This window comes from Pangasianodon hypophthalmus, chromosome 7, assembly GCF_027358585.1.
Source record: "Pangasianodon hypophthalmus isolate fPanHyp1 chromosome 7, fPanHyp1.pri, whole genome shotgun sequence".
In the NCBI taxonomy this organism is placed as follows: Eukaryota; Metazoa; Chordata; class Actinopteri; order Siluriformes; family Pangasiidae; genus Pangasianodon; species Pangasianodon hypophthalmus.
The window spans coordinates 20,757,647-20,777,503 of NC_069716.1; the positions used below are offsets into that span (position 1 = coordinate 20,757,647).

The following is a 19,857-nucleotide window of genomic DNA, read 5'->3' on the forward strand; positions in this document are numbered from 1 at the left end:
GTCTGTGGAATGTATTTTAAAGTAAAAGGGGTCCCTCGTGCAGCCATTGACAGATTATTTAATTAATATTGTTTTAAATATAAAAATTATATTGCAGATTTAGTCATTTTCAAAAGACCAATGCATTTTGTGCTATGATTGTAATATTGTGATATTGTAACATTTTTACAGACATCCAAATTTACGTTGATTTAATAGACCTAGCTTTATTGCTTAGAGTTTAGGGGGAATAATAAAATGAAGCTAAGAGAGGGAGTCTGTTGAACATGTGAATATAAATCGGTGTGTGTGCTGTAGTCTATATGTATACATATATATGAGCTACAGGTTTTTATTACTAATATTGTTTCACCTTTGACTTATTCTTCTTTTTATTACACAGTAAGATACTGTAGTTCTTGAATTAAAGTGTGAGTAATTGAAATGTAAGGTTTGTAAAGCCTAAGAATGAGTAGCATCAGAGCATGTTGTTTACCTTTCTGTGACTTCATTTCTATATGTACAGTATGTACAGTATGTACAGTATGTCCACTCTTACACAAAAGGGTATGAAACTGTGCTTTTTGTCGTTGGGGTGCTACCTGCAAATGTGGATATATATATATATATATATATATATATATATATATATATATATATATATATATATATATTTACGTGTGTGTGTGTGTGTGTGTGTGTGTGTGTGTGTGTGTGTGTGTGTGTGTGGTGGGGGAGGGGGGGGGGGGGGATCATCGCTGCAAAAAGTTTGAGAACCCCTGCTCATCTCACGTAGCCGTCAGTGCTAAGCCCCGCCCACAATCCGGCCGCTGCTCTCGGTATTTATGGGCGCGCGTGCTCTCGGCTGCACTGTGGCGGAATCACGGCATCATGAAGCGGCTGACTCTCTGTGCGCTTGCTGTCACTTTAATCGCCGCGGTGTTCGCCGCAAAATCACCGTATCAGTCTGTTCTTCAGCACAGCAGGATAAGAGGAAGACAGCATGGGTGAGGACGTTTTCAGACGAACTTTCTGCCTACTCTTGGGTCTTTGTTGCACAGTGTTGCAGCTCTGTGTGTCATTGCTACAGTTATCAGTCTCAGAAACGCACTGTTATACGTGTTATGTTATTCTGCAGATGATTTAGTAGTTTGTATTTATCTGAGACAGGATATGATGCTTGGACACCACTAAAAGTTCTACAAAATATTTAAAATGTATAGCTTTTTATTATTTATTGATGCAGAATAAATGAATCGGTTCAGTGAACACTCGATTCAAGTGAATCTTCTGACGTTTGTTTATTGCAGCCCCAACGTCTGCGCTATGCAGAAGATCCAAGGAACCGATAAGAAGTACTTCACTAACTGCAAGCAGTGGTATCGCCGCAAAATATGCGGCAAACCAACGTGAGTCCACACTAATGTTACCCTGTGCAAAGCATATTCAGCTGTTAGGCATTGCATCGTTTTACAGATAATGAAGATGTAATATATAGTGTCAAACAATCCCTGCTGATTGTGTCTGTAATTTGATTCTTTGCTTAGGGTTGCATATTCAAAAGGGAGTTTATATCAGTAGGATAACTTTTTTTTTATCCTATTTTTTTAATCCTATTTTTATCCTGAGTCTGAAAACAGTTTATTGGCAGAAAAGAGAGGTCATGCAGTACAGAATGTTTTTATTCATTCATTCATCTTTAGAAAGTGCTTTATCCTGGTCAGGGTTGAGTTATATGTCCTGGTGAGAATTTCTTAGCTCAGTAAATTTTAGTTTGCTTTACAAGTGTGCAGACAGAAAAAAAAGTATTCTGTGTGGCAATGACAGTGAGGCAAGAAGTTCAGAAATAGTATTAGCGTTTGTTTTTTTTCCAGTTTCTGGTGAAATTCCTATGTGGTAATTGGCTTTCGATTAATTTCCTTATACTGGGTCTGGTTTCTGTTAGGAGAACTCATTATGGGTGTATCAACATACCCAACAGTTTAGTCAACTACAAGGAAGAAAGGTCATGAAATGAGTATTCATTATTCCATGGGATCACTCAGGGACAAAACGACATGGGTTAGGTATTTTCCTTATGGACTAGATTAATATGAGATTGCATGCAGGATTTTGTTGTAATATATGCAATAAGTGGTAATAAATAGAAATAAACATAGTATTTTGTTTGTTAAAACCATCAATAAATGACTTGTTGATATAGTGCTACGTTTGTGCCCTGCTTTTGCACTAGAAAAGCAGCTGCAGTCTTATTTTTATCACGACGTGCATTTTAAATCTCTCGTTATATCAATGTGTGGCACATTTTGAAATTCTCTGGAGCAATTTGAAACAGGTCAGTACTGTGTAGAGGTCTAGCGGATTTTCCCAGTCACTGCTCAAAGAACAATAGTGATAAACGTTAGCAGACGCCATAGCCTCAAGAGAAGAAAGTTCTTGTCCCTGCTTAAGTCTGAGGCTTTTGTGTCCCTAGAGGACCACTAGTTTTCAAGAGACTCATAAAACTCATAAAAACTAGTGGAATATTTTAAAGGCTGCTTCTTGAAGAGTCTGCATGCTTTACAGGGAGGTTCCTCCATACTATCTGTATAACCTTATCATTGTCAGTGTCCATAACAGCATGTGTAGTTTTGTCTGTACATAGGAGACATCCACTATGACATTTTAGAAGAAGAAGCCTTTTTTTGTCACATATTTATTACAGTGATTTTTTCCCCCCATATCCCAGCTTGTAAGGGTCAGAGCACAGGGTCAGCCATGATACGCCACCTCTTAAGGGCCATGCTCAGTAGTGCAGCTTGAACCCCAACCTTCTGAGCACTAGACCAGAGCCTTAACCACTGAGCCAGCGCTGCCTTATGACAATGACAATGTATTATTATGCCTTATTGGTGATGTATTGCAACTCTGTGGGGTTTCCCTGAAAGCCGTGAATCGGACTACACAGTAGTGTAGACTGTTCCCTTTTAAAAAGGAAACTCGTCAAAAATTCACTATTGAAAACTTCATGACATTTTAGAGTTTAAATCCTGGGTATTTTGAAAAAAAGTTAATAAATTTATGATCAGCCATGTTCGTAATATTGAAGTAAGCTGACTCATGCGTACTAATGGTGTAGAGGTTAGGAGGCTGGCAGAATTTTACTATGCTAACCCAACCCCAACCCCACTGTTCAGGCCGAACATCACAATGATGGGAAGTAACAAGTACATATTAGAATCCAAAGTAAATATTTAGCAATGTCCACTCGGGTTCTAAGTCTAACCAATAATTGTGGAAAAGGTTCCTGGGGAAATCACACCACTACAGCTCTTCCCACCAAAAAGCACCATTGCTGTACTGGAGATTATGTTAAAAGTAACTATGCACGGATTCTGTACAAATCTAAAGGCACTTGTGGACTGCAGTGGTGTTAACCTACAGCACTGATCTATGACATAAGTAAAGGTTATTTTACCTCAGACAACAGTGCCGCTCCTATTAAAAAATACTGTTAATTGATCCTGATTAGCATTAGAAACTATAAAATAACAACTACAGTGATCGAATAGGGTTGGAATAATGCAATGTTATCAATAAGTTTGATGTTTAAATGAGACAACATACCTAGATTTCTAATGTTTTCTCTTTACTTTCATATGACTTCATTAACAAAGTGAAGTAAATGTACTTGTATCACATTGTCAGGTTATTGAAATATGGATATTGATGTTGGATTAGCATCCCTGGAGATAGAAGATTTGATGGATAGACTTACAGTTTATTCCAAGTATAGACGTTATAGACTTACAATTTATTCCAAGTAATTTTGGACGATTTCTGTTAAATTGTTCACACAATGTAAAGAGAAACTAGTATTCACACAGCATAAGGGGAAATGGTGTACAAAAATGGATTTATGAGATTTACTTATGACAGTAAAGCTACACTGGTTATACAGCATGTGTGTGTGTGTGTGTGTGTGTGTATGAGCTGTAGGTTCTTTCTGTATGCCTCTGATCTCTCAACCAGTATCAGTAGCTGGCATGTTTGGAAACTATGCATTGTTTAGAAGGTACTGCTTAGACCTATGAAAGCATTCAGCCTTTACCATGTCCTTTTTTGTTTTTCCACTTCTGTAGTACTTACCTTTTTAGGATATGTGGCTATCTACTGAATTTCTGATGGTGAGTTCAGCTTGAAGGACTGATGCTAATAATGGCTTCCATGTGTCTCCTATTCCATGCAGCTTTGAGTCTTTGTGAGGCGGAATTGTTCATAATGTTGATTGCTATTCTGTGGTCTCCACAATGCCATGGGGATTGAGTCAGGCTCAAAGCACAGCTCCAGACTCCACAGAAGCTCTCTTTGATTGACGTCCAGTTTAATGTTCCCACAGGGGGGAAAGGTGTTATTGGTTACTGGCCTGAACATTCCACAGACATGTATATGAGGGTCGAAGAGAAACCACATGTGCAGAGTGTTACATTCGCAGACATATATATATACGAACACTTTTATCACCGCAATGCATCATTCTTGAAGCCTAGCCGAGGATTTGCAAACTAAGAGTAAAATGACTGTGAGACAGAAGAAGACTTGTTTTATTCTTTTTTCCCTTCTAAACAGTGTCTCTTTCATAGCATATTCTCATGAACGGCAGAGAGGAAGTGAGAGTTGCTGTGGGTGCTCAGATGTCTTTAGGAAATGACTGCTTGCACTGAGTCCGGTCAAGAGCTCTAATATACCCCGAACACACACATCATTCACAACTAACCCCTCATCCTGTGTGTGTGCATGAAGTCTGTCGAGTCAGCCCGTGAAAAGACACAAGCTGCCTTGAGAAAACAAAATTTAGGTTATCAGCTTGAACCTGATTTAACTCTTTGGGGGTGTAGAAGCCTATGGTTGTCTGCATTTCGGAGGAACAATCTTTTGCTTTGTGTGTCTGGATGTTTGCAGGTCAGCTGAGGAGAGACTAGAAGGTTTATAAGAGACATAAGAAAGCCATCACAGTTATTTCATATCAGCCTATTACTGGAGACTGGAGATGCCAAATCCAGGACATACCAATGCCACTTTCGCTCTGGCTTTCTATGTAACGTTTAACATTTAACATTTAAATTCCACAGCTAGTTACTTTTTTTAGTTTATGTCTCAAACACTTGAAACATAAATCACACATGGCTATGCCACTTTCTTGGAGTCTTCTGGTGTATTACTCAAACACTTCTCTCAGTGTCATTCATATGATGATAACTTTTGTTTGCAATGTTGGCATAAATGACTAACATTGGCTTCATTTATGAATTGCTCCAAATTCCAGATATTTCTCCTGTTCCTTCTTGGCCTATTGTTCACTATGCTAATATGCTAATTTTTCACTATGCTAATTTTAAATCAACCTCCTCAAAAAGTGCCAGAGCTTCAGAATATAATTAGCCTTACCAATAATTTTTCATATATTGTATTAGGTCCTGGGACGTACGGTGGCGAAGCGGGTAGCGTTGCCACCTCACAGCTCCAGCTTTGATCCTGAAGTCGGTTTACTGTCTGTGCTGAGTTTCTATACATGTTCTCCTCGTGTCTGCGTGAATTTCCTCTGGGTTCTCTGGTTTCTTCCCAGCTCCCAAAAACATGCCAGTAGACGGACTGTCTATGCTAAAATGCCCATAGGTGTGAATGAGCTTGTGAATGTGTGTGTGCGTGCATGGTTCCTCCTTTGATGGAATGGCGTCCCATCCAGGGTTTATTTCCACCTCACACTCAGTGTTTCTGGTATAGGCTCCGGAACAACTATGACCCTCACCAGGACAAAGCAGTTACTGAAAGTGAGTATATTAGGTCAACTTGTGAGTCAGGCCTCTGTGGATTTTGACCTGGTAGAGATTAATAAATTCTGGGCCCCTTGGCCAGAACCTCAGCAGGGCCCCCTAACCACCATGTTATGCATGAACCCCTGTCCACCCTGACCGCCTTGCCCCGCAATCCAACATATTTAAAATAAAGCACATACATTCCTACCTTATACGGCCATTATGAGCATTGATTTGTCTTTGTCATACTCATAAGGCAGTTTTACTTTAAGCATCTTTTTTCACCTTGCAAAGTCATCAAAGTTCCAGCTCTTTAACGAGCTCCATCTCAGTGGCCAGCAGTGACAGCATATTGAGTCTTCATTGGCCCATTTTAGTTTGAAATTCATTTTTAATCAGACCCATTAGGGAAAACAAATGTTGTCTGGCTTCTCTTTCCTTTTCTTTTCAGTGACACACTTTGTGCAGGTTTAAAGTTATCTGTTTCTCCATTTCTCTAGCTCCAGTTAAAAAGTCACTGATTATAAATTCAAACCCAGATACCAATAACATTTATGAATTCATTTTAGATTCTGTGACTTTACAATCATTGGCTCGGGTCCTGTGTATCATGTTGTGTGTGACAGCTTAATAGCCATATCATTCAATCTATGCTTGTTGAAGGTCTCATAGTGGCTAGTCACCTCAGTGTGAACCCAGTAGGCCTGGTTGGCAATTTTAACCCTCTCAGTTAATTTCCCTTGTAAATGTGCGTGTGTGAAAGAGGCTATACAGTGTCACCTTGAATATCCACCCTGGGTATTTTCTCTGCTGTAGCACTTCTTAATGTTGGTCAAAAGACATTTAAAACTGAGAGAACGTTGCCATTTATTCAGGCTTATTTTAAAAGGGTAGTAAATAATTATATGTTGCCAAGGGAATTGTGCTGTTTTTGAATGTTTTGACATCCATGCCATTTTAGGAACTAATATTTTTAGCAAGAACAAGACAATATGCTGACTCAGCTGGCTGTATATCTGATGGCTATGCGTATATTAAATATAGCAAAGATTTCCTATGTCCGTTAGCTTCTTGCAACTTTCACAACTCTTCTGGTGGAAAACGTACTGTGGTATTTGGAAATTTAATATACACTATGCTTGAATTATCCAGCCTTGCTGTTTATTTGTCCAAAGTCCATGGCTACCATCATTGTTTATGCTGGCAGAGAACAAATAAGAGTTGAGTTACCATCTGTTATGATAATCAGTTCAGTCTGCTTTCTACATTTACAAGTGCACCCCATTCCTTAATCTCAGGATTTTCCTCTTTGTCCGACTAAGGTCTTTGGACATTCCATATTAAGGATTACTTAAAATTATCTATATCATATGAAATTAGCATGTAATTTAGGAGATTAAAAAAGCAATGCAAAGTAAGTGAGAAAGTAGACTGTAGAAACACCTTGATATAGATTCTCCAAGTCTCTGGAACTGAACACCAGCAATGAACACCATTCTTAAAAGAGATAATCTGCCATTTGATGTTTTGATTATAGTAGTCGAGAGATTTTTCTAACACATTGCTCCAAAATCTCCAATGGGTGTTCAATTGGGCTGAGATCTGGTGACTGTGAAAGCTGTAACATATTATTCATTGACTTTTTATTCTTATTAAACCATCTAGTGAGCCCTCATGCCCTGTGGCTGTGTGTATTTATCCCTTCAGGAGAGATATTGTTCATCAAAGGTGGTCAGTCAGAATAAGTTTGTAATTTTTTGCGATTTTGAAATGAGACTCAAAGTAGACCCAAACTATACCAGCAAAATGCCTCCACAGCATAACAGAGCCACTGGCTTTTCCTTTAATTTGTCACCTGTTTGTATATGATGGATTACGTAACAGTTTCTGCATTGGGTATCTCCAAATAGTTCCTGTGAAGAGAATTTCGATATTACACTGCTGCTTGGCCAAGTTAAATGTGTCCTGTAGGTGCACCTAATGTGCATGCTATTTCATGAAAGATTTTAGCTTACATTTTTAAATTAGTTGTATTTTATTCAGGTTTGACTGTGCTTTTATTTATAATTGTCAGCCAGGAGAAATAAATTACAGGGTGATAATCATATTTTTCTGACCAAACAAACAAACAAACAAACAAACAAACAAACAAACCCCAATGTTCCTCAATATTCAGTAGCCTTGTGTTTGCACAGCAGTTCTTAAGAAATCCTCTGTTGTTTCTACTGGCAGGAGTTATTACTTCAGTATATATCTCTACACTCCTTCTCTGGAGGTTCCTCTGGCTGTTGATGTGTCGCTGGATTTTCCCAAAACAAATTTCATTTGATGGCCTTCCAGGGCCAGCTGAAAGTCAGAGGACATTTATTGGAAACACATCTAGATGGAAACAATGTGTAATTGTCTAGTCTGCCTAGTCTGTGTGTATACTGAAGTGTGAACAACTGAAGCTGGAATGGCACCAGGATTCATAGGAATAATACACAAGAAAAAAAAAGCAAGCTTTTCTGGTAATATAATAATATATTATCTGATAAGGGGGCACAGTGGCCTCGCACCTCCGGGGTTGGGGTTCAATTCCCGTGTCTGCCTTTGTGTTTGTTCCTCCGGGTATTCTGGTTTCTTTCCCCAGTCCAAATCAGTAGGCTGATTGGCATTTCCAAATTGTCCGTAGCGTGAGTGTGCGATTGTGCCCTGCGATGGGTTGGCACCCTGTCCAGGGTGGCCCGATAGGCATAGGCTATCTCGTGACCCTGTGTAGGATAAGCGGTACAGAGAATGGATGGATGGATTATCTGATAATAAATCCTAGCAGAAATATTTGTGGGGTTGGATTTGTTTTAATTCACTTTTTTACTCAATAAGGGTTCTGTACACAGTGTTGTTCAGAAAAATGTTGTATGTAATGTAAATACAAATATTGCATACAACTAGTGATTCAGGCTGTGTGAAACAAACAAACAAACAAACAAACAAATGAATAGATGATGATGATGATACAGTATATTATTACTATTATTGTAACTAATATTGTAAGTATTGCCTTGCTGTCAACATTTTATTGAAAACTATTATAAATATATCATTTTTAAAGAAGAACAACAAATAAATTGTTAAAAATTTTGCAAAGGTCACTGAACAATTTTTTTCCATGTTCATGGAATCCATGAATCCAAATTCATGCAAGTGAAATTGCTGGTGAATTCTATATATGATTATTGATGCAGTGTAAAATCAGGATTACTCTCTGGATCTTTGCCTTACAGTGTGGTCACCTATGAATGTTGCCCCGGTTATGAAAAGGTGCTGGGAGAGAAGGGCTGTCCTGCAGGTTTGAATCTGAATTTTATAATTTTAACCAATACTTTTTGTTAAAGTTTTTTTTTTTCTAAAATTACTTTGTTACCTGAGATTTTTCATAGGGATATGATGAATAATGTTCTTGGTCTCCACCAGCTATTCCTTTGGAGAATATCTACAATACCCTGGGGGTGGTTGGAGCCACTACTACTAAGATGTACTCTGACAGAGCTAAACTGAAAGAGGAAATTGAGGGACCTGGCAGTTACACATTCTTTGCCCCAAGTAACGAAGCCTGGGCTGCTCTTCCAGTTGTGAGTGCACTACAGGACACATTTTACTATTTTTAAACATCTGTATAACCCAACCCAAGTTTACTCCAACCACATAATACACATATTGCACATTACATGTTTCAGTAAATGTGCTTAATGTCTTTTGGAAGAACCGAAAATGATATACCACTGTTATTTTAGGAAATTCTGGATGCCTTGGTGAGCAATGTCAACATTGAGCTCCTCAATGCATTGCACTACCACATGATTAACAAACGCTTGTCTTCAGATGACCTCAAGCATGGGTCCTCCTTTGCCTCAATGTACCAGGATTTTGATGTTCATATCCAGCATTATTCCAATGGCGTAAGTGATTTCTGGTTTGACAGCTATGACTACCAGAACACCAGGATTCATGTTTATAGTAGTGCCTCCAGTGCTATGTTGTTTACTTTATCTCCTCTTTGCCCAAGCTACTTAGCATTGCACTGTGGAGTCGGTCTGTGCCAAGCTACTTACACTATTTTTCCACTGGTGTGTGAACATTTTGAGTATACTGTACACATTTGAGTATACAGTAAAATTTCCATAAAATCACTGGTTTTAAATGAATAGCATCAGTACTAACTTTAGAGGAGATGAGTGAATATTATATGTGTTAACACTACTGATATTACTATGAAAATGCTCTCTCTAGATTGTGACTGTAAACTGTGCAAGGCTGGTGAAGACGGACCAGCACGCCACTAATGGAATAGTGCACGTCGTCGACAGAGTTATCACAGCCATCACCAACAATGTCCAGTCTTTTCTCGACACTGAGGATGATCTGACAACACTGCAAGTATGATGTTATTTCCTTTCACTTCATTTCCTAGCTACAATTGTCTCAAAATGTTTTGATAAGATATTTTGACAGAGTCAACAATTGTGCATTAATTATTTCATAGATATCAGATATTTCAAGGTTCTTACTTTGGATGAAGAGCAAACCTATCATTATTTTATGCACAGAATTCACCTATCATATTTTATTTTAGAAAGCTGTCGATGATGCTGGTCTTACCTCACTGTTGGAGAATCAGGGTTCATATACACTATTTGCTCCAACCAATGAAGCATTTGAGAAGATTCCAGAAGAAATGCTGAACAGAATCTTGAATGATCCCGTTGCTCTTAAAGGTAAGTTTGAATATCAGTATGAACTGTATATATATTTCTATACATAAATCATTTAAAACATGTTAATGAATATTGGTTGTATAGAGAATGTCTTATGTAAAATATCATAGTATAATAACTGAAGATGTTTTACAATACACAATATGTATTACATGTTTGCTGTATATTAATAAATTTTGCAAAGGAAATGTTCAAGCACACACTCAAAACAACATGAAAATCTATATGACCAATGATTTTTTTTATCTATTACAAAAATATCTTATGTAAAGGGCAATAAGCGGGAAAGTGTTAGCATTATGTGGACCTTCCACATAATATAAGTCTAATATACACTGTATGGCCAAAATTTGTGGACACGTGACAATCACACCCCCTCCCTTTGCTGTTATAATAACCTCCACTCTTCTGGGAAGGCTTTCCATTAAATTTTGGAGCATGGCTGTGGAGAGTTGCTCATTCAGCCACAAGAGCATTATAATGAGGTCAGGCACTGATGTCAGGTTCGAAGTGCAGTCAGTGTTCCAAATTATCCCAAATGTTTTAAGCGGGGTTGAGGTCAGAGCTCTGTTCAGCCCACTCAAGTTCTTCCACTCCAACACTGGCAAACCATGTCTTCATGCACTTCACTTTGTGCACAGAGGCATTATCATGCTGGAATTGGTTTGGACTGTTCCAATGAAGGGAAATTGATATACTACAGCATGCAAAGACATTCTAGAAAATTGTATGTCAGTCTATAGGTTTTCCACCACATGGGAGTCTTCAGGACAGAGGATTTTGTACTTTCAGGTTTCTCAGTAACATGACAAGCTGCTTTATTGTCCTATTAACTTCAAGAGCTAGAAAAAAGAGAGTCTGGTGAGGGAACAACTGCTTATAGCTGCTATAACATTAGTGATAATTACTTATTTGATAATGATTTAAATGACTTGTTTCATGGATGTTCATGGACTACATTAAATGGAACTATAAAAGTATGATTCATCATTCTTCAATTAATAAAAAAATGTATTTGTTGGAAAATTGCTGTGATATAAGAGAAATAAAACACTTGGATCAGGGAAAACTTCAAACTATGCCGGGAGTCTCCAGGACAGAACCGTAGAAGAAGTGCATTAGCAGAACATATGATGATACAACTTTATTACTGAAATCAATTGTCTGCTCACATTTAAGCCTAAAAGAATTGTACTCTGTATTTTTTATTTCCCAGATTTGCTGAATTACCACATCCTGAAGACCATGCACTGCTCCGAGTCCATTGTGGCAGGGACTCCATTGGAGACACTTCAGGGCACAGTGCTGGAGGTGGGCTGTGAAGGAGATGAGATGACCCTCAATGGCAAAGCCATTGTTACAACCAGAGACCAGCTGGGCATCAATGGAGTTGTCCATTACATTAATGAGCTTCTCATCCCTGACTCAGGTACCATCACAAGCGCTCATATTCATTCTCATCTTCTCAGTCTCATGTTATATTAACAGAAGCTTTTTTTTCTTTGTATTATAGTTAAGACCCTGAAGGAACTTGCTGAAGGTGTTCCACAAGTTTCCATGGCTACTAAGCTTTTCACAGATGCTGGTCTAAATCCTCAGCTTTCAGGCTCAGAACCATTTACACTGATAGCACCTCAAAATGATGCTGTCAAAGGTTGGGTTACAGGCATTTCCTTTATTAACTACATAGATAAACAGTCTCAGCCTAACTAAATTCATATTTATTATGCTTGTGAACAGGTAGTCTTACTATGACACCTGAGAGGAGAAAACTGATGAGGAACCATGTTCTGAAGGGAAAACTCTCCTCCAAGAGTCTGTACCATGGACAGGAGCTGGAAACCATTGAAGGAACTAAACTTAGAGTGTTTGTGTATAGAAATGTAAGTTATCTTCATACTGCAGTTCCAACAAGACAGAGACTAAATCATGCTAATTACTGTGATGTGTGTTAAATTGTGCTTGAAATTTTTATATTTTATGATCCATTTCATGAACTGTTAGAATAGGCTCAGGAAATTACTTTTATTGTTTTCTTTCCCACACACATTCAAAGTCAGTCTTGTCATCCCTCATTTACTATGACACATTACATAAGCATTACATAATATGGAATTTTTGAGCCATTGTTTTGTCTCTGTGGCTTTCTGTGGATCATTTAATTATTTATTATGATTATGACTGGGCATACAGTATTTCCTCAAAGTCTGAGGATAAGATGAAAGGCCAGACAACCCTATAATTATCACATTGGTTTCAAGTCTTTAATTTCCACTCATGTTTTTGGTACTGGTGGTGTATCTCAAGCTTTTAAAGCCTCACATTTCTTCTGCGTAATGGAGTTTGCAGATCACCGGAAACTTCTCCTCTGGATCACTCTAATGTTTTCCACAGCTGACTTGCACACCATCAGTCATCCAAGAAACACAAAATCAGCATCTCTCTTGGGTAAAGCAAACCACCATGAACTTATTGCTGCTCTGTCCTTTGCAGAACCTCTGCATCGAAAATGCCTGTATTGCTGCCCACGACAAAAATGGGCGCCACGGCACTATGTTCATGGTGGATAAGATTCTGGCTCCCCCCATGGGCACTGTTATGGATGTTCTAAAGGCAGACAACCGTTTCAGGTGAGCAGCTGATCACAGCAAAAACCTAAATCATAATGATTGCCATAATCATGACCACAAACACGAAGTCTGATATCTCACAGGTGCTGCCTGGATATGTGGGGCTAGTTTGTGTTTTCAGCAGTCCTCTTTGAAGCTTAAAACCTCCATAAATTCCCAAGCAGGAAAAATCCCCTGGAAAGGCCTGTAATAGTTTTACCAGAGTCGCAGGATTGAAAGAGTATATACAGCTGCTTCCCCTCTCACATACAATACATCCAAAGATGTCAGTGTCAGTCCACTCAACACTTTGTGACCTTAGTATGATAAAGAATCTATGAACAGTAGCTGAAAACAGATAGAACCTGACTGTTCCTTATTAAGCAATCTCTTAATCTCCTTAAATAACTAATAAATGGTAACAAGCCCAGAGAAAGACATTTTGAACTTAATAATGATCATAATGGCTTTTCAATAAGTTTCATTTTCCTGAATGTATACTCTAAGATCTAAAATACAGTACAAGATATTTCACTTTTTAAAACCTGAAGTTGTTCTTATATTAAAATACAATTGGACATACAATACAGGTTTCTGGACACAAACAAATACTTCTTACAAGTCTGCTAACTGACCTTCAGTTCACAGTTACACTTTAACTCCCACAGAGCATCTGTAGACCATCTACAGCTAAAAAGTTTCTTACTCATCCAACTTGCCAAGTCTGTTCTTTTCTGCCAGAGTATAACTAGAATGTGGATAACGTTTGGTCAGTGCTCTCTATGGGGCAATCTTCCTGGATGATGATTGGCTAGCAGATAGAACCTTATAAAATCAGGTTTATCTGTGAATTTGGATATACATTTTATTGCAAAAGTTTGGCAATATAATGTATGGCAGGACACCTGACCATCATATGCATATGTGCTTTTTGAACATCCCATTCCTGATTTGTACCTCCCTCCGCCCAGCTGTTATAATAACCTTCACTCTTTTGGAACATTGCTGTGGAGATTTCCCATTCAGCCACAAGAGCATTAGTGAGGTCAGGCACAGATGATGAGAGAGAAGGTCTGGGGTGCAGTTGGCGTTCCAGTTTATCTCAAAAGAGTTTCCTGGACAGAGTGTCCTCTGTTCAGCCCACTCAGGCTCTTCCACTCCAACCTTGGCAAACCATGTCTTCATGGACCTCACTTTGTGCACAGGGATATTGTCATGCTGGAACATGTTTGGGCTAAGCCTCTTGAAGGGAAATTTTAATGTTCCATCATACTAAGGCATACTATACAATTGTATGCTTCCAACCTTTTGGCAACAGTTTGGAGAAGAACCACAAATGAGTGTAATAGCCAGGTGTCCACAAACCTTTGGCCATATAGTGTAGAATGTTTTTTTTTTTAAAATATTACACCAAAATAAAATTTCCCAAATAAAAAATATTAATAATTCCACAGGAGTATAACGTATCCCCAGTGATGACATTTATGAGGTTTTCTACTGAAATGCCAGATAGAGCCTTTGTTTTATAATGATCCTGTAATTTCCAGCACATTTTCACAAATGTGATAAACTTGGTGGAGGTTGGATTCTTAATGATTATTGTCCAATTTACTACCTCACAGCACCTTGGTTGGCAACATACAGAGGGTGGGCATGACTGAGCTGCTGAACAAGAAAGGAACCTACACCATCTTTGCCCCCACCAACGATGCTTTCCGTGCCATGCCCACAGATGATCTCAACAAAATTACAAGTACTGTGCTTTCCTTTCTACTACTGGCTTATGTATTTAAAACACATGATCAGTGCAGTTCATCTCGTTGAAAGGTCTTCCACGTGCCTGTTCTTTCTCAGATTACTGATAGCTGTGTGTAATGGTCTATGTAGGAGATCCCAGAGAGCTCATCAACCTTATGAAGTACCACATAGGTGAGGAGTTTCTTGTTAGTGGTGGAGTGACCTCTCATACCAGAATGAAGCCCATGTCAGGAGAGAAGCTCGAGCTAGGCATGGTGAGAATACAACAACTCTGTGTGAAACTGCTAAAAGGCACTCGGAAATTTATTTTTGCAAGCATTTATGTAACTTGGTGTAAATGCTTGGTGAATGCTTTTTGGTTATTGCCAACTCATTCATACTATAGGTAAAGGAATTTTCTAAGCAATGTTTTTTTTATTTATTTTTTTTCTTTCTAGAGGAACTCCACTATGTACGTCAACAGGGTGCAGGTTGTTGATGCTGACATGATGGCTACTAATGGAGTCGTACATGCTATTAATTCAGTCATAAAGCCACTGCGTAAGATCCTGATCTTCTAAATTACAAGCTTATTTAAAGCTCATATACGGTTCAGCCATTTGTTACAATTTATGGGATTTTTTTTTAGCTCCTAAAGCTGTGAGTGACCAGGCAGTGGATCCTTCAGCAAAGCGTACCACTTCAGTGAGGGTGAGATATACCCTGCTAAATGTTTAGGAAAATTATTAGCGTTCAAAGTAGTTCAAATTAATGTTTCTATTAGCAAACTGTAACTGATGTGCTTTTTTTTCCACACAGGCTGGCGCACAAGTTCTAAAAAAGGGTAAATATTCTTTAACAAATTATTAGGAAATGAAATAAATTTGATAGATTTCATTTCTAATGGTGAAAGTGAAGGCGATTTGTAAATGACTGCCTGTATTATCGTATTTCAGATGATCTTTTCCAGAAGGTTTTGAACAGTCGCTCCAGCAGAACAATGACCCGAGTCCAGTAAGCTCAGTGGTTTCATGAAAAACTGAAGTTAATCCCAACTTCCACTGCTCTTAGAAGACTGATATGCACAATGAGCAATCTTTCTGTAAGCAGTGAAGAGGTAATTAACTGATTTACAGCAAAACCACCTTCAACAAACCAGGGAGAAAGGATGGGTTAAAAGTGTAAGCATTTCAGTATTTTGTGTGAATGCCAAAGACTGTGTTGATGGTAATTAGTTATATATTTGTTTAATTGACTTGTATCTCAATTTAAGTCTGATTTAGTGCTCTAGAGCCAATTTTGAGAAATGCTAACTGTTTTATTTGTTTTCTACTTTTGTTTTTTTGTTTTCTTTTATATACATGTAGCATGTTTGCATGGTTTAAGTTGGAACAAAAATTGCTATTCGGGCACAAGTAGTGCAGATCAGGTTTACTTTTCTTTGTGGTGCAGAAGATGTTTCTATGCAAAACAGACACAGTTCGTTTAGAATTTACTGTATACATGTGTTTGGCAAAAATGTCATTTCTGAGCACCCACTCAGCAGACTCCTCAGCCAAGATCTTACAGACAAAACGCCTCTATTACTCCAAGCTAGCCACAGTGGGGAAAAATAAACATATAAATACTTTTTTTTTCCTCATTAAAATCTTTGTAGGCTGTCATGTCATTAAAAAAAAAAAAACAAACAAACAAACAAACAAACAAAAAAAAACAAGGTTTTCTAGTTTGCACATACTGAGAAATTCAGATATTTCCAAGAGGCTGGGATAAGCAATCCTACACCTCAGTGACATCTTTGTAGTGAGTATTTTGTCTGCTTAATCTTGGTAGAGCTGTTTAATGTGTGGATGAACAAAGTCTTTCTAGTGAAGTCATCTGTCAAATTTAATAGGAATAGATACCGCGCACTGTACTGTAGAAATATTGTGTGGAACCAAAGAACAATATTTACACATTTCACAATAAAATGACCATTTTTAACCGGAGTTATGCCTTAGATGACTACTTACTAATTCCAGTGCTTTTAATTGCTTCCCATTGTACTGAAACCATTATATAAATCATCATTCTTTTCCCTAACGCAGATAGCTTGAGCAGAAGTACTCGAATATCAGACTTCCATGGAAACATTGTTCATAACAGACACTCTGTAATGGAAAAATGGTGGGTCCAAAAGTTGCTTACAAGTGAACAAAGGGTAATTAAAGTAGGTTAACAGGATGCAGACACCCAACCTTAAAAGTAACATTAAAGAACATTCATGGCATTTTGAACTAGTTTTATATCTTTTATCTCCATCATTCTGGAATTTAGTGTCCCGCAGTAGCCCAAGGGATGGTACGTCTAATGGAATCAGGGAGGAAAACATGTGTGCACGGTAGCTCTCTCTCAGCTGGCAGTCTTTCTATGGCCTGAATGAAGCATTTCAGCAGCCTTTTAGTCTCGGAGCCAGACAACGGCCGGCTGTTTTGAGCTGGAGGAGAGCAGAGGGCTAGCGAGTGCCTGCCAGACACACTTAATGAAAGGTCACTGGTAAGAGAGGAGCATGAGGATAGACCATCTCGTGTGGTCTGCATTCTTTCATCTGAAGGAGTGCTCTTATAGAGTGCTATTAAAATCCATCATACTCTAGTTAAAGGCGTTTAAGAGAATTTGGTTTGATCAAGTACATGTTTCTGGTGAAATTTTCCACCATAAACTGCAGTGCCAAGAGATGACTTGTGGACACTCTGAACTAAATTGTATGGCAAATATTAAAAAGATATGATTAAAGATACATTAAAAATTCACCTAAAACCTTTGTAATCTTCATCATCAAGTGGAGGAAAATAAGCAGCTGATCACTCACACTAGTCTATGTATGTGTGTGTTTTGCACTGACCCTCAGTGAAATATGAAGAACTATGGAATCTAGCTAAATGGATGAAGTTATCTATAATAAAAAACATATGTGGAGGTGTTAGCACTCACTGTATGGATTTGCCATATGTCAAAGCCCATATTGCTCTTGCAGGAGGATATAGGAACAAAAAGCCAGAAGAATCATTTGTTAAACAGTGAAAAGGGCCACAGCAGTAATCTCAGAAATCTATCCTTAATAAAACACAAGAAAGGCAAAGCTCAGTAGTCCATAAAATAATCTTATGCAGGTCATAAGTTTCCTTTGAAATGCCATCTTTGCAGTATTGTTCGAGCTGTTCTTCTTAGACAGGCTTTGGATGTCTGGAGAATAAAACAGTTTACACGAAGCATGACTAGGCTGTGTTTAGTTTTCCTCTAAGTAAACTGTGACAAAACGAAGGTGATAGACAGATACTGTCGAGCATCAAAGAGCAGGCCTCTCCTCTGTGCTTACAGTCCAGGGAGCTCTGTTACAGACAGAGGCAGATGTTTTGGTATAGGGCCGAGAACTTCTCTAGCATGCATGACCTATGCTACAGCTGTTGCCCTCTGCCCTGGCCTTTTACTGCATGGGCTTCACCCACAATAGCTCCCTTATATTACACACAGGACACCCAGTGAGAATACACTGTTGAACCAGATCACCCATGTTTCCAACCCTGACAATTTCTGACCACATTCTGCTTGAGTGGAAAAGAAGCAGCATGTTGTTATCATTGGTAAGTCTTGAAATGAGTGGAGTTTGATTGGGTGTGTGTGTACTAAGCGTATAATTTTAGGTTCATTCCAGTTCATTATGTCTGCTTCTTTCTTAACTGACATGTTTGCTGAAAAATGAGAAACCTGTTTCTAAAATATCTTCACTAAAATGGAAGGACAGACTCTTAACTTGGTAGTACAATATATATGGACCCTGGATTATGGATTATGATTTTTGAAAAAAAAAAAAAAAAAGCAGGCAGTGTTGAGAGCAAAACATGCACAGACAGATAAAGTTCTTCTGAAAGTTCTGAGCGCTGAGGTAGTGTATTTGGACTGAGCAAAGTCCACTGGCCACAAGTGTTATTATGGGGAAACGTCGCCCCCTGCTGGTCACATATGGAATATCATAACATAACCAGTTCATCTCTGATTATCAGGCTGTAACTGTACACTCTGGGGGAACCCATAAAGTTTTGATGTAGAACCTTAGAACAGAGGTTTTCATTTTCAAAAAAGATTTCAAGTATAAGCATTTTTTTTAGATGCATTAAGCCTTTAAACATTCAGAGCACTTTTGATGAAACCTTTCCAAAGTATCATAATGTGACAAATCGTGACTAATAAACTGGAATCTTGCACAAGTCTGAAAAGTGTGTAAAAGTATGGAATTTAAAACTCTCATTTCCAGACCTAAATATGAACATTTATAAAAGGTTTTGGGGAAAAGAAATGATGGATTTTCTGTTTCCAAAGTAGGACTCAGGATCCTCTTATTTTTCTGCACACAGCCTCAGCCTCCTTCAGGTACATCACATCTCATGGTTTCCTTTTTCATGAGCTTCAAAAATATTAAAAGAAAAACTCACATAGGAAGTCTGTGGAGTTTAAAAAGCAATCTATAAAAGGTTGTTTTCATAGATGCAAAGAACAAGAACCTTGATAAAATATGTATACTGAGATGCTATTATGTATTGCTTGTCCTTACCAAATAAGGTTGATGTAATATATAATGAAGTGCTATAAATTTATACTGTGTCTAAATGCTGTTACAGTGTGAACCCATGACTACAAATGTTGCTTTTTATTTAGTTACAAATGAGGCTGGATGGTGTGTGTGTGTGTGTGTGTGTGTGTGTGTGAGAGAGAGAGAGAGAGAGAGAGAGAGAGAGAGAGGCTCACAGATTAATAGATTTGAAAATTGAACTCTAGTCTGACACAAGCAGCCAGATAACACAGATAGATATCACTACTCAGTACTTATCACTGCCTTCAAAATCTGGCTAAATATAAATAAATCGATGAAAGTGAACAGTGAGCCCGTGTGTGTGCGTGTGTGTGTGTGTGAGCAGTCCGGAACTCCTCGCCATTGGTTGT

General features: G+C 38.2%; 1 protein-coding gene across 1 annotated transcript; it reads left to right on the forward strand.

The window, feature by feature from the left end:
• Positions 1 to 825: 825 nt before the first annotated feature.
• On the forward strand, positions 826 to 16,865 carry tgfbi (transforming growth factor, beta-induced). The gene is made up of 17 exons (XM_034306126.2): positions 826 to 986; positions 1,290 to 1,388; positions 9,041 to 9,105; positions 9,231 to 9,388; positions 9,551 to 9,715; positions 10,047 to 10,193; positions 10,390 to 10,531; positions 11,748 to 11,960; positions 12,045 to 12,185; positions 12,272 to 12,414; positions 13,025 to 13,161; positions 14,763 to 14,893; positions 15,028 to 15,152; positions 15,336 to 15,438; positions 15,527 to 15,588; positions 15,697 to 15,721; positions 15,834 to 16,865. Exons 1-17 carry the CDS (start codon positions 871 to 873, stop codon positions 15,893 to 15,895), a joined length of 2,034 nt encoding a protein of 677 aa, XP_034162017.2. The 5' UTR covers positions 826 to 870; the 3' UTR covers positions 15,896 to 16,865.
• The last annotated feature ends 2,992 nt before the right edge of the window (positions 16,866 to 19,857 follow it).

Bases quoted from the DNA above. Each gene is read 5' to 3' on its own strand.
- tgfbi (XM_034306126.2), top strand. From the start codon at position 871: ATGAAGCGGCTGACTCTCTGTGCGCTTGCTGTCACTTTAATCGCCGCG. The intron at 15,153-15,335 runs GTGAGAATACAA...TTTTCTTTCTAG, and splicing joins AGAAGCTCGAGCTAGGCATG to AGGAACTCCACTATGTACGT. The intron at 15,589-15,696 runs GTGAGATATACC...TTTTCCACACAG, and splicing joins AGCGTACCACTTCAGTGAGG to GCTGGCGCACAAGTTCTAAA.